At 40.9% G+C, this 14,548-nt stretch overlaps 3 protein-coding genes across 3 annotated transcripts in view; 1 reads left to right on the top strand and 2 right to left on the bottom strand.

Moving 5' to 3' along the window:
• Positions 1-2,900, bottom strand: part of dmgdh (dimethylglycine dehydrogenase) — a 10,849-nt gene extending 7,949 nt beyond the window's left edge. The window contains exons 1-5 of the mRNA XM_020588342.1: positions 2,513-2,900; positions 1,702-1,870; positions 955-1,053; positions 702-866; positions 341-545 (exon numbers count right to left, since the gene is read on the bottom strand). Coding sequence (XP_020443998.1) covers positions 341-545; positions 702-866; positions 955-1,053; positions 1,702-1,870; positions 2,513-2,655 — 781 coding nt within the window. The 5' untranslated portion in view covers positions 2,656-2,900. The remainder of the gene's footprint in view (positions 1-340; positions 546-701; positions 867-954; positions 1,054-1,701; positions 1,871-2,512) is intronic.
• A 2,131-nt stretch (positions 2,901-5,031) lies between these two features.
• On the top strand, positions 5,032-8,443 carry bhmt (betaine-homocysteine methyltransferase). Its single transcript, XM_020588339.1, has 8 exons — positions 5,032-5,246; positions 5,381-5,513; positions 5,621-5,733; positions 5,907-6,098; positions 6,774-6,921; positions 7,600-7,782; positions 7,883-8,111; positions 8,205-8,443. Exons 1-8 carry the CDS (start codon positions 5,229-5,231, stop codon positions 8,383-8,385), a joined length of 1,197 nt encoding a protein of 398 aa, XP_020443995.1. The 5' UTR covers positions 5,032-5,228; the 3' UTR covers positions 8,386-8,443.
• Positions 8,444-9,484: 1,041 nt separating this feature from the next.
• Positions 9,485-11,625, bottom strand: LOC109953001 (polyribonucleotide nucleotidyltransferase 1, mitochondrial-like). The gene is made up of 6 exons (XM_020588340.1): positions 11,504-11,625; positions 11,331-11,420; positions 10,679-10,788; positions 10,470-10,551; positions 9,929-9,992; positions 9,485-9,836 (listed from the first exon to the last, which is right to left on the bottom strand). Exons 1-5 carry the CDS (start codon positions 11,541-11,543, stop codon positions 9,988-9,990), a joined length of 327 nt encoding a protein of 108 aa, XP_020443996.1. The 5' UTR covers positions 11,544-11,625; the 3' UTR covers positions 9,485-9,836; positions 9,929-9,987.
• Between the last annotated feature and the right edge of the window lie 2,923 nt (positions 11,626-14,548).

Below are 14,548 nucleotides of genomic sequence, written 5' to 3'. Positions count from 1 at the left end.
TTTACACTTTAATACATGTGTGTGTGAGTTTTTTTATTGAAGTCCCTGTCCTTGCACTACTGTATTTTAAATCATGAATGCTGTACATGATCCTTCGGTTTTCACTTAACTGCAGTTGATCTTTGGCCCTTGTGTTGTCACACTATATCTGAAAAACATATTGTAACTTAAACAAACTTTGCTGGAAATGCTGAACTTTTCAATCCTTTTTCAGCTGCAGTTGAACCACAGTTCAGAACAGAAAACAATCAACTGCAGTGTTTCTGAAAAATACTAAAGACTCACTGCTTCTGGTTTGAACGCAAATGTGCATGTGGAATATGAACATTCAAGCACAAACCTGTTGCATTAACGATGCGATTTGCACGGACTGTCCCATGAGGAGTCTGGACATCCCACTTGCCATCAGCGGTTGGACTAAGGGCGGTGACTGGGGCTCGGGTGTAGATCTGGGCTCCATACATACGAGCCCCAGCAGCCAGAGCCATAGTCAGAGAGTAAGGGTCAATGTGGCCATCTCCTGGGGTGTACAGACCTGCCAAAACCTGAAAATATACAGAAACCTTCATATAACAACACACACAATAGGCAGTTTTCCTCTAGTCTAATGAGTCTAACCATGGGGGAGCTGAGGTCAGTGAAGCACAGCAGAGACAGACTATTCACCTCTTAAGTCAGCGAGGGGATGTGTTTGTACAGACCTTGTCCATGTTGATCAAAGGGAAAAGTTCTTGGATTTTCTCTGGTCCGATGAGGAACTGTGGCGTCACATGCCAGTGTGTTCGGGTCATCTGGTACTTCATCTCATCCACTCGAACCGGCGTTGAAGCAATTCGAACACTGCCCGGCTGATGAAAACCTACTGCCTACAGAGACAAACTATATGAACGGTGTATGATCATACAAACACCCCTCCACGCAGCGAAGCCATGAAACATGAGTGAGGCACCTCACCTGTCCAGTTTCAGCCTCCAGGCTCTCGTATAGTTTAATGCTGTCATAGTGGACTTTCTTCAGGTTGATGCCTGGATGGTAATATGTTGTCAAACCCGCCTGAAATACAAACACACGAATAACCACAAAGGACAAAATAAAAATATACATCCATGACAACAATATTCACAACTTAAAGGTGGTGAGTTGATATTTTGGCCAGTTGGGGGCAGCAGAAACAAACTGTAAACACAACACTGATGTATTACAACCTTTCTCCTTTCTGGAGTCCTGTTTATATCCAGCTGATGAATGTAAAGCCAATATTCACTCTCCTTTTATCCCTGCTTTTGGTCTCTACCAACTCCCGCTGGCAACAGTTGAACTTCAGCTGCTCCGCTATGTTCAGCTGTTAACTTTTTCTGTCTTCTGTTTAGAGCTGACCAGGAAGAAAAGAGTCTGTATTCAAAGAACAGCTGCTTGCTGAGGCTGAAAATGATGCTCTGAGTGGTGAGACTGAACCAAAACAGTAACACTGTGAGCCAAAAAAACAAAACACTGAGCTAAATGGGGCTACAAGCTTTGTCGGGGTGATTACACATACTCATTTGATTGATTGTTAATATAAAAATATTGATTCTAGCCACTTTTAAATGCAACTCGAAACTAACAGAACACCGTGAGCCAAAGAGTAACAGCATATGCTGCTGCAAAGATGCAATAACAGGGTCCTTCTGCCATAAAACATGCAGACTTTGGTAGGCGTACAGCATGCCAGGTGGATCCAGCTGTCAGCTCAGATTTCTCCAGCAGCACCACATCCTTCATGCCACCTTTGGCCAGATGGTACGCCAGGCTGACCCCCACACATCCACCACCGATGATGACTGTTTCTGTAGTGTCCTTCCATTGCTTTCCCAAAACTGTGGATGCATCACTGAAAGGAAAGGAAGAGATGGATTTTGGGGCTGCAACTAAAAATCATTTTCATTGTTGATAAATCTGCCAGTTCAATCTTAAATAAACTGTTTTGTCGATAAATGGAGATAGAATAGCAAAAACAGCTAGGTTTTGTTTTTTTTTCAGATCCAGAGGTGATGTCTTCAGATGTCTTTATCTGTCTGACCCACAAAACCCAGAGATATTATGAAATCTTCACATTTAAGGAACTACAACTAACAAATGTTTGGTATTTTCCTTAAACAATGGCTAGAACTTTATGTGGCTAAATGAGTGTGTAGGTTAATAATTACAGCTCCAACATGCACACAACCTTCAGAAGTCGGTTTACAAAGTGCCACAACAAACTTGATCTGCTCACTACACGCAACCAGACATTTTGAAGTCACCGTGTTGAGCATTTAAAGCAACATATTTTAACTGTACGTGTTAACAGTTCGGTTTGAAGCCTGCATGTCACAAAGTTGTCATGCGTTGACCAGTCAGTTGTGCAGCTTTACATATGTATCTCACGGCCCCTTTCTACCCTTATTTGTGATTAATTGTCCAACTAAGCTGTGTTTAATGTCAGGTTCAGGTAGCATATGACACATTTGTGCATATAACTGCACTATCCCACCTGTTTTCAGCGTGTTTTCTTGCAGTACAGCAGATTGTCCTCAAAGGAAGTCGATCAATCCTTCGACACGCCGTTAAATCTCTTCGCAGCTGAAGAGTGACACGGTTTATTATCCGAGACATAAATAGGTTATATACATACATATATTATTTAAAACTCTAAGCTTCACCAGCTCCCTTCTCACTGGACCCCTGTACTGTGGTGCGTAGTTACAAACATCCTGCTTTCGCACCGACACTTGTTAGGACGCACACAGGTCGAAAAACGGGATGAAACTTTACCCAGATCAATCTTCAGCAGGGTTAACACCTTCTGTGCCAGAGACACCAAATGTAAGTAAGTAATATACTATTTTTTTAGTATATTACTTGTGTGGTGTAGAAGAGAATTATCTATGTAGAGATACTGCTTGCAAACCAATGATGATAAGATGATGTCATGGGGTAGAACTGGATAAGTCTGACTTCTTCCTACTCCATTCAAGCATGTACTAGGTATAAGCAAATTGATACTGGATTAGCATTTGTTAGCTGTGCATGTATTGGTTACCGTTGATTCGGTGAAATACCCGGCACTGTTCTGTCCAATGTGGGGTTTGGGGAGGAACCAGTAGGGAGAATATAAGATGGTTAACAGGTGGGTGTATCAGGGTGATGGCAGTTGGCACTGAACATGGAATTCCCTGAGGGAGTGTTGCTACTGCTTTCTTTTTCTGCTATCTTCTTTTTCCTGTGAGCATACGGTGCCAGGTATATCGCAGTTTCATTTTGCATTCTTATTCTGTTCAATAAAAGCCAAGAAAAGACAGAGAAGGTGTTCTCCTCAATGTCAGCCTAGGTGCCAGCACACAGCTGGATAGTTAGATGTCACAGTTTAGGATAGGGTCAGGCCAGCTCCGCTCATCCGAACCAGTGGAGCGCCACAATACATAGGGTTGGATAAATCAATGTTAGCAGCCAAATATTTATGTAAAAAAAAGCTCATCAGCAAGCAATAACTGGCTTGTAATGCAAATCTATTTATACTGGATGCCAACACATTTCAGGACTACCCCATCTATCAGTTATATATGGATGAAGTTTGAACTACTTCTGATGAAGCCCCTTGGATGAGAGGTGAAACGTCTTCAACCTAGAAATCTAGTCCAGTAGATTTTTTTTTTTTTTAGGTTTTTTCACCTCACTTCTGTTTAGGTTAATTCAAAATAGTTTGCATTGTGGATATCTTGCAATGAGCCTAAGTAGTTGTCTGTTTTGAACTGGATCTACCAAATTTTAAGGATTTAGTTTCTGGACACCATGCTATCTATCAAATTTCATGGTATTCCATGGACCACTCAAAAAAATGACATTGCCATCCGGAGCCTTGCCACTTGCATGATAAAAATGTGTAAGTCAAGAACAGTGTACAGAAAATTTTAAAATAATAATAATAATAATAACAAACATATACCAGTATTTTTACAATATGATTAACACTCTCAGGGGGAAAAGTGGAGTATCTTTTTCCCAAAGGTAGGACACCTGTCACAGCTGGTTACCAAATATAGGCCTACTTAAAGAGATGCGGGTCATTTTGTTCCTGTGAGGTGAAAGACCTCATTCTGTAAAAGTTGAGAATAAGCCTACAGAATCTACCAGGTAACATAAATGTGAATTTAAGAACTGTAACTCAATCTGTTAGGTAGACAGTGCCTATGCAAGTGAAGTGCCAGTTTCAGTGGTGTAAATGTGCTTTATATAAAATGAAGTCTTTTCTGTCAGAATACACATCAAAGCAACTTGGGCTACCATAACACCTCAACTGTGTCAAAGGCTGATCGCCTCCATGCCACGCCGCCTTGATGCAGTAATTAATGCAAAAGGAGGCCCAACAAAGTACTGAGGACATAATACAGTACATTAACACACTTTTCAGAAGGCCAACATGTGTTTAAGATCCTTTTTTTATTGGTCACATGAAATATTCTAATTTTGTGAAATACTGGATTTGGGGTTTTTTTTGTCTTTAATCCATAATCATCAAAATTGAAACAAATATAGGCTTGAAATATTTCACTTTGTGTGTACTGAACTAATATAACATACAAGTTTCACTTTTTGAAACAAATTATTGAAATAAATGGACTTTCCCTCGATATTCTAATTTTTGGGCACATACCTGTAGACGTCACAGTTTAGGATAGGGTCAGGCCAGCTCCGCTCATCCGAACCAGTGGAGCACCACAGTATGTCACACAGCCTTTGTAAAAGGTGTGAATAGTTTCAGTCTTTTTAATGAATTTTTCCATAATGCGTATGGGAAATCCACATTATGGATACTAATCATACCAAGCCTATCAAATTGTATTTCTCTCAGGGTAACTTGATAACATCACTCAGAGAATATTAATCTGTTTTCACCTACTAAAACACTGAATCAGCACAGATTTATTTTACACAAAAACACTAAACAAAATTTCACAATACCAACAGAACACGAGCTCTACATTTTGTGAGGTATTAGTAATTTGTCTTGTGCAAGCCTGAAGGGGGAGGACAGTAAAATAATAAAGACAGATAGATAGATGAGCAATGCGAGAGGCAGGCGGTCCTTATGGTGACATCAGGAGCACTGATACTCGGATTATAAATGCAGCATGGCTGCCTTCTCCAACCCCTTTCCACACTCAGAAGGAAGCTGTAGGTGAGAGGTGCCGGTCACTGCTGTGGTAATCATGACACCACCAAAGAAGGTAAGTTAGCCTGCATACACAGGAGATTATGTTGTATCTTGTGGCATTTGGTTCAGGTTGTGTAGGCTGAGCGCTCTGGTGCAGAATGGAGTGATTTTGCACGCTGGCAATAAAATATAACTTGTTTCACGCAGAACATTTTGGAGCGGCTGGAAGCAGGAGAGGTCGTTATTGGGGACGGAGGGTTCGTCTTCGCCCTTGAGAAGAGAGGTTATGTCAAAGCAGGGCCGTGGACACCCGAGGCTGCCGCTGAGCACCCTGAAGCGGGTACTGCTCTTTTTTTCGTTTGCTTGGAAGATTTAACAAGCGGCTGTTCCTGAGTGTCTAGGCCCGTTGTCGGGACAAATGCTGAATGAGCCGTTTTGTTGTTTCAGTGCGGCAGCTGCACAGGGAGTTCCTCAGGGCAGGCGCCAATGTCATGCAGACATTCACTTTCTACGCAAGCGACGATAAACTGGAGAACAGGGGCCACACACAGCGCTTCACCGTGAGTAAATGGGTGTGTGGGTGGGTGTGTGTGTCTGCAGCTGCTTGCAGGTCTCATCTCTGGAGGATGGCAGATTGACAGCAGAGTTAAAATAAAACCTACTGCCTGCAGCAGGGTATGAAAACTGTAACTGTCAAAGTGGAACCCACACTGTGTGTTTGGTTTGATTCCAGGGGCAGCAAATAAATGAAGCAGCCTGTGACCTGGCCAGGGAAGTGGCCAATGAGGGCGATGCCCTGGTGGCAGGAGGGGTCTCCCAGACCCCCTCTTACCTCAGTTGCAAGAGTGAGGATGATGTCAAGGCCATCTTTAAGAAGCAGATTGACGTCTTTGTCCAGAAAAATGTGGACTTCTTGATTGCAGAGGTAAACACTACTTAAAAGCGGCTGTTGATTTGGACATAAGTTGAAATGTTTGACAGTTAAAAAGGCACTTTGGTAATTCACTGTCACACTTCTATAAAGCTGACAGATGTTAAAGACTGGTTCAAACTTGAAGCAGCAGAGAGTGAGCTATTCTTACTTGATCCTCAGCAGAGGTGAAGAGTTTCATATGTGCACCTCTGGCCAGGGAGTCACCATATACCTGCCTAAAAATAGCCACATATGTCTAAGTTTGTATCTTTTAGAGTAAGGCTGCAAGCAGTCATATTACAGTCATCCTTGTAATCTGGTGTTTACTGTGCTACAGAGACTTTTGCGCCCTCACTTTAAGGCAGTGCTATAAATACCCAGGAAAATCTGCACCAAACCTGGGGATAATTAATTGCTTCCTTAAGGAGAAACTCATGGAGGAAATGTCCCTAGCCATGCTGCAGTGAGCATCAGACTCGGATGATCTAAGTTTTAAAACATCAATATGAAAGCACTCTGGGAAATCTCTATATTTGGCCATCTGACGGCAGTTTTTGAATTAATAATGTGAATACAAAAGGCCCATTACAGCTTTAAATAAGACTAATTTCATTTATTTTTGCTCACCTGAGACTAATTTCATTTATTTTTGCTCCCCTGGCTTTTTTTTTTTTTTTTTGCTTGCAGTACTTTGAGCATGTGGAAGAGGCTGAGTGGGCAGTTCAGGTTTTGAAGACCACTGGCAAGCCTGTGGCTGCAACTCTGTGCATTGGACCTGAAGGAGACCTGAACGGAGTCAGCCCTGGAGACTGTGCAGTCAGACTCGTCAAGGCTGGTAAAACTATGCAGGAGTTGGCAGATGTGACTGGTGCAGTTTTAATATTGTCCAACCCATTTATATCAGCAAGGGTAGGCTAAATAACAAGCATTTCTCTGCATACTGCAGCACAACTCAATAGCAGCCAACTACAATCTCCAGGATGATAAATACTGACTATGATTGTATAACCTAACACCTAACCCTCTCTAAAACATGATCACCTTCCTGAAGGAGGATTTAGAACTGTTGGATTAGAGAGCATTAGTTTTAGCTATAGGTGTGCCTAATAAACTGGCCACCATGTGTATATACTACTGAAAATAATGAAAATTCCATATGAGCAACAATTCTGTAGTCACATTTACATAATGGAGAAACAGTTTGCACTTAAAGTGTAGCCTGGTGATTGAAGTTTGTAATTCTGCAAGTTTGTGGGAATCACAAGAAACTGGTTTAAAAAATGGTCAGCATCAAAGCAGCAGAGGTCAATAGCCTGGCTTTTATCACCTGTGTAAGTGAAGCTTCATAAATACTGAACCCAAATTTCCCATAACGTAACTTGGCAGCATCTTTTCATGAACTGTGTTTCTAAAGCTGACATGTAAATCTCTTCCACAAAGACATATTGTATCAGGACAGTGGAAAAGATGCTGTTCTGGGCTCTGATGAAATGTGCACGTTTACTCTCTGTAGGAGCTCAGATTGTTGGTGTTAACTGCCACTTTGACCCAGTGACCTGTGTGAAGACTGTGAAGATGATGAAGGAGGGAGTGGAAAAGGCTGGGCTGAAGGCTCAATACATGAGCCAGCCGCTGGCTTACCACACTCCTGACTGCAACTGCCAGGGTTTCATCGATCTGCCAGAGTTCCCTTTTGGTATGTATTCACATTCAAAAGTGGCCTCCACATTCAATTTCTCAGTCCACGTGTTGCCTTGAAAAACAGGGTACACGCATGTGACCATGTTTTCTGACAGGTCTGGAGCCAAGGATCTTGACCAGGTGGGACATGCAGAAATACGCCCGTGATGCGTATGATGCCGGCATTCGTTACATTGGAGGCTGCTGTGGATTTGAACCCTACCACATCCGTGCCCTGGCAGAGGAGCTGGCACCTGAGAGGGGTTTCTTGCCTGCAGGCTCTGAGAAGCATGGCAGCTGGGGCAGTGGCCTGGAGATGCACACCAAGCCTTGGGTCAGAGCCAGGTAGGTCTTTTTTTTGTCACCTTTTCTCTCAAGAAGCCTCTAGTTTGGTTAAAAAAACAAACAAAAAAAAACCTAACCTATTGCTCTGTGCAGAGCCCGTCGTGACTACTGGGAGAAGCTGAAGCCTGCATCTGGTCGTCCCTTCTGCCCTTCCATGTCCACACCTGACGGCTGGGGTGTCACCAAAGGCCACGCTGACCTGATGCAGCAGAAGGAGGCCACGTCTAAGGAGCAACTGGAGGCTCTCTTTGACAAGGCCAACAAAGCTCACTGAGCTCCCCTCTGAGGCATCCATTTGTGAGGAGAAGCCAAGGTGTGGCGTGTGAGGCATACTCACACATTCCCTGAAGTTTACATACCAAAACAATATTGAAATTGCTGAAGTTTGTCGGACCATTTTACTGTTTGACATTAGCTGATATTTCAAATAAGCTCTCCAAGCTTTCCAGATTTAAGTAACAATGAGTGGCTGTTTCGGGAAGACAATCACATCTGTGAGCTTTGAGAAATCACTGTGCCTATAAAGCTTAAGTTTTGCACTTAAGTTCCTGATTTCTTACAAAAGAATTTGGTTATGGGTTTTGTCTTTTTAGAGAAACTTAAAGCATCAGCAAATCAGATGCAAATGTAATGCCACTTATCATCTGACTGCACTTTTTTTTTTTAATAATCCAGTGGCATAAAAAGAATGGAAATGTAATTACCTTTCAGCTGAGTCTGATAGTTTGTATTTGATATTGAAGCTTTATTTTATAAGATGCAAGGAGGAACTGCAACATGTTAGCTCATGCTGTTAGCTGACTAAAATAGTCCTATTTTCATCCAGCTAATTTGGTTGTTGAGGATTGATTTATCATGGGTAACAGTGTGCTCTTATTTTGAAATATAAGCAGAATGTTCATTACAGTTGTATGAGGCAAGTGTTGGGAATCTGGCAATAAATGTATGAATCTAAGTCTTATTTTGTGACTCTGCACTGTAACCTGTGTCATTTATTTTAGTTTGTGCTTGCACTTTAAATATTAAATGAAATTATAGATATTAGCTGTGAATATAGTCAGATTGCACAGAGTAGACCACTTATGAGTCAAAGTCCCATAAAAGCAGTTTAAATTGCATAAGCAATTTTCAGTGGAGTGAGTTCTACAGTCAGTCATTTTATAAGTTTTAGTATTCAGATAAATTCCCATTTTAATGTTCTGGTTCTATTGGTCTTAACAGTAAGTTTGCTCTGTGTCTACCAAACTACTTTGGGATTGGTTCCTTTTTAGGATACCAACTTGTTTTGTTGTATATTTTATGAAGTATCAGTATGGGTAACACTAAGATAAATTATTACAGATCATTTATTTCTTGATTATAAAGAGCTGTTTGACAGTGAGTTCATGTAGGTGGTGGTTCACCCTAAAACGTCTTCATCATGATTCAGCTAAGAGTCAGTAAAGTGGTTGTCATACTGTCAACAGTGAAGTCTGGATAACCCAGCTATCCATTCTACCAAAATGTGTGTACGTTAGATTTAAAAGCAAGACAAACTTGACATGGACTACTGCTGCCATGTAGTGGACATAAGAAAAAATCTTAGCTGCTACTGTAAATTGTGTGAGTCAGCAGGTGTTTCCACACAGAAAACAGTCAGAGGCTATGATTTCTTTGATTTTGTTTTTAAAGTGGAAGTCCAGTGGGAATTGTGATTTCCTGTGATTCTTCAGTTGATGTATTTGCCTAGTGACATGGAAATATTGAAGTGTGATATTACACCACCGGTAGACTAGTACAGTATGTGTTCTGTTTCACTGCCATTTGGTATCGATTACCTGTGGCCTGGTGGATAGCCTCCATTATCACCTTCAGAGGCAAACCTGGTATCTTCACATCAGCCTGCAGGTTAAATAAAGGAAAAGAAAACATGGACTTAACATTGAGAGGACAGCTGTGATGGTGGTGATATACTGTTGGGCAGGGTGCCAAGTGAGCACTCATCAAGTGCCAGCAGCCGTTAAAAATCATCTTTGGCAGAGAGAGCATGAAGGACAAACACATGTCAGCGGTGTGGCCTTTTCCTTATCACCAGTGGCCACTGGACAGTGTTTTGTATTCCTATCACGATCCTGTCTGGCAGGAAGTAATAAAGTGTCAACACAGTGTGACTGTCTCATAATAAATAAACTTAAATTAAAGCTCCAAGTATGCTTTGGTCTGCTCTCCAAATCATATTTACACATCACTAAAAAAGGACCAGGTGAAATATTTCCATGAAAAAGTAATATGTTTACTTGGTTTTCTTGCCCTTTTCAGCCACAAAGTGAGTCAAAAAGCTGACTTTAGACATGTGTTATGAATGACAGGACTGAGTACCTGTAAAGCAATGATGCCCTTGTTTGTTCCTGCCAATTTGTCTCTTTAGCTCTTCCATGTCTCCAAGATAATCCTCTATTCCCTGTTCAGAAAAGACTAATTAGCTCATATTCAAAATGTCCTCTTTAATTAAGCAGGAACATCAGTTATAACTTTAGGAGGATTTGTATTGCTCAACGACACTCTTTGTACAGTTGCACTGTATGTACCAGGATATCAGTTAGTAATCTGTAGTCTTGAATCTCAGCAGGTTTCTCTGGGTTGGACTTAGAAATGAGGCCAACTGCTACCCCTGCCACAGCAGAAGAGATGGGCACACCTAGGATACACAGATTTGGACATATTAGCTACATGTTAATGCACGATTGCACTTTACTAAATGTAAATAGAAAAATGCTTAGGCAAAATCTTAACTCCATCTATCCACCTTTAAACCACGGTGTCTAGTTGCTTTGAACGACATAAACTATGAAAAAAGCCTTTCTATTTCTTAAACGTTTAACTAAGGTACATGGAATTATTGAGCATATAATTATTGATTGTTTCCACCTAATATTCATTTTTAGAAATGCTACACAGAACTGGCTGTTTTACTATTAAATCAAATTGTAGCTGTAGTGTTAAAGTTGACTAAAAATAATAAATCTGAACCATTTTATTACAGATGTTAAACAATACAAGCTTACGCATTCCCTCTCTGGTACCTGGGTCCATTAAAGCATCCTGAGAGCAGAAGACAAAAAAGACCAATAGATTTTCACTGTAACATGCTACTATCTGAGACAACCTGCCAGTCAATGGTCTAATTTCCTGTGGTGCCTGTAAAAACTTTAACACATTAAAAACTGTGTGCAGACTTACCGTTGGACTCCAGGACCTCAGCAGTGACCCTGATAGTGAAAGGGAAGTCTTTAGGAATGACTGGTCTCAGTCCCTTCTCAGCCAGGGCCCCTGGGACATGCAAACAGTCTTTGACCATGTGGCTCTTGATGAAGCAGCAGTTAGCTATAGATGATGTCAATTTTAATACAAACCATGACCCAGCTCCCTCCTTTCCAATCTCATTAGTTGCATACAAAGGGAACAGAATTTAAAGACAGCGTGAGTTTAAGTTCACCTCAAAGGGACAGAGACTCGTATATTTAATAATGTATGCAAGTTGAAAAATGGAAACAGGATTTTACTCACTTCGTAAGTTGTTATCTTTAATGCCACTGCAGAGAGAAAATGACAGTATGAGTGTGGCTAATTCTACCTCAAAGCAGTGGTGATAATATCTGCTTTGATACTGGATTCCAGTGAGTCAGATGTGACACTGCACAGCACCTACAGGAAACAGAGGTGAATGAGCTTTCTGTAATCAAAGACTGCAAAACCCACATATCTTGACTGTTCTCCCTCCTCCTGCTATGATAGTCATGGTCAAAACTGCAATATTTTATCTTTCAAAATTTTAGAAAGCTGCAGCAAATATCTTTGAAACAGCTAACTTAATTTTTTTTTATGCAATATAAAATATAATTCACCTTTAAGGTCCTCTTCTGTCTAGTCGAATTTTGTTGATCGCTTCATCTCTTGAAATCTAAAACAAGATTATGATAACATTACTACAGTTATTGATGAAGTGATACGGTAATCTTCTGAAATACATATACATCTCTATATCACAGAGAAGACAAAATAGTGATTCAGTCATTCTGGCTATTTTACTATCCTACAATAGTAAACTGAACAGTTACCAAGATTGGTTCTAAACAGCGCCATGAGGTGTCAAGAGAAAGCTACTGTAACACCAGGACATGACTGAGTCAACATATGAGGACGAGAGGTCACATTTTACCTTATCGTGAGAATACTCAGTAAAAACAGCATAGATCCTCTCAGAAGCTAATCTGCAAGGAAGAAAATGAAAAACAAGTTGTTACTAACATCTATAATCATCACTGACAGTCAGAGTCACATGATAGACAAGTGTTGTATTATGCTATCATCAGAGTGAAGCAAAGCCAATTACTAGCCTGTGATACTGAGCTTAAAATGACCAATGCTGAGAATATCTGTGGTGATGACATCTACAAGTGAGTAATTTATACTGTGTTTGAGAGCGACAGCTGATCAACCCACACAATCTATACAGTTTATATCATTTTGTGTGGACAGTGTGATTCCCATTAAGGTTGTTTATGTGTACCTTTTTTGCAGTAAATAAACACTCAAGCTTCTGCTGGGAGTTTTATTGCATTTGTCAGCTTACCCACTTGACTGCTGGGGGCTCCAGCCACAATCAGGTTAAGGCTGCTGGAAGTCATCTCTACCCTGGTGGGATTGATCACCAGCTCTCCATCTACCATGCCCACACGCACGGCACCTGCAAAAACACAAACACACAAGTGGTCCTGAGCTAAGTTTAAACAAGTGTATGATAATATCACAAGAACTGAAGTTGAACTGACAAATGAAAACCAGGATTTGAGGCCATTTTGTTCATCTTTCCCAGGACTCGAGAACATCAACTCGTCTCGGGGAGCGATTCGTTCCTTTTGTATTGACCGCGCATGCGCAATATCGCATAAGCTTAGTACACCTTTGGAGTCGTTCCTTTTTGTTACGTGAACGCTTTGTTGGATACAGAAATTAGTTCATTTTCAACACTCCTTACAGTTTTTTTGTACTCTTACTGTAACGTGATGCATTTATTCTTATTATAAAATAACTTTTTATTTCCTACAGACTATAATTTTGTGAATGTCTGTCAGTATGGTTCTTTTCCATAACACTGAATGTTTTAATAAAGAGTTGGTTAATGCTTTAAACTTCATCAGGGAAAATCTTTGTGTCTTTGTTTGTTTGTTTTGCATAAATGAGCCATATTCTCTTCTTTTTGTTGCTTTGACACAGCTGTCCATGACGTGAGGAGGAACAGGTCCCTCATGTAGGGAACCTTTGATGTAGAAAGTAGCCTGAAACACACAGGTTGGACCAGGGAACGCACACTAGTCTTATATTAGGCCTCATGCAGGAACATTTTGTATTGTTATCCTAAACTCCTTGTACTTTTTCTGAAAGCTTTTTCCAAGTCGAATTCACCAAACTCTTTAAACTAAATTGCGTGAGGTGTATTTCCCTCAGTATTGAAATATTCTTTTAGGAGCCCATCCTGATGTAATACTGCCATAGACCATTATTTGCCCTAGTAAGGTTTTCTGACTGTAGCAGCAGATAGTTCAACACTTGGCCCAGTATCACAATGACAGCCTTTCTGATCGTCAGACTCTTTCTGTGTCCGTGTACATTGTTAATGTATCTTTAAGTTTTAACTGTGTAACATTTTGTCTTAGGGTGTGTTAATGGCTGGCCCTCTGGGGACAGGGAAGACCATGTTGGCAAAAGCTGTGGCCACAGAAAGTAAAACTACTTTCTTAAAATGATGGTCCTCGCTGCCACCAGCTTCTCCTGGGACATCGGCGTTACGACGGCTAGAGAAGAGCATCTACATACCCCTGCCCACAGGTGACCTCGCCACCGACAGAGTGATAGCACCACAAACTGTAGTATAGTGTAGCTGCAGTGAGTTTTATTCACTCACCTAACGTATTTATTGTACCATTCCTCTTAAATTGATGTTCAGATATCAGGTACTAATATCTGATTAATACTGTGGGTCGCAAAGAGCTGCTAATGATCAGTCTGAGGGAAATGGAACTGGCTATCGACATGGACCTGGACCTCATTGCAGAGAAGACTGAGGGATACTCTGGGTTGGACATCACCAACGTCTGCAGGTGTGTGTGCAGTATTTTGCAATACCATGCTGAAAATTGAGGTGTATGTGACTCATTAAACACAGAACAAGCTAAATTTAAGTTTCAAGTTTTTGTCATTTTACAGTTTTTTCTTGTGAATTTCCAACATTTCTGTGGTCCATCCTCATCAACTGTCTCCCCAAATACACCCAGGATCTTTTTTTTTTTTTGACTACTTTGGCTCACACCCAAGCATACATGCACTCACACAAGCTCAGATTCAGACAATCTTTCAAATAGTTAAGAATAAATGTATTAATGTAATATGTGATTAAC

The sequence above is a fragment of the Monopterus albus genome, unplaced genomic scaffold (genome assembly GCF_001952655.1).
Source record: "Monopterus albus unplaced genomic scaffold, M_albus_1.0 scaffold530.1, whole genome shotgun sequence".
Classification (NCBI taxonomy): Eukaryota; Metazoa; Chordata; class Actinopteri; order Synbranchiformes; family Synbranchidae; genus Monopterus; species Monopterus albus.
The sequence above is the reverse complement of the archived record's forward strand: the minus strand, read 5'-3'. Positions and strand labels throughout refer to the sequence as shown.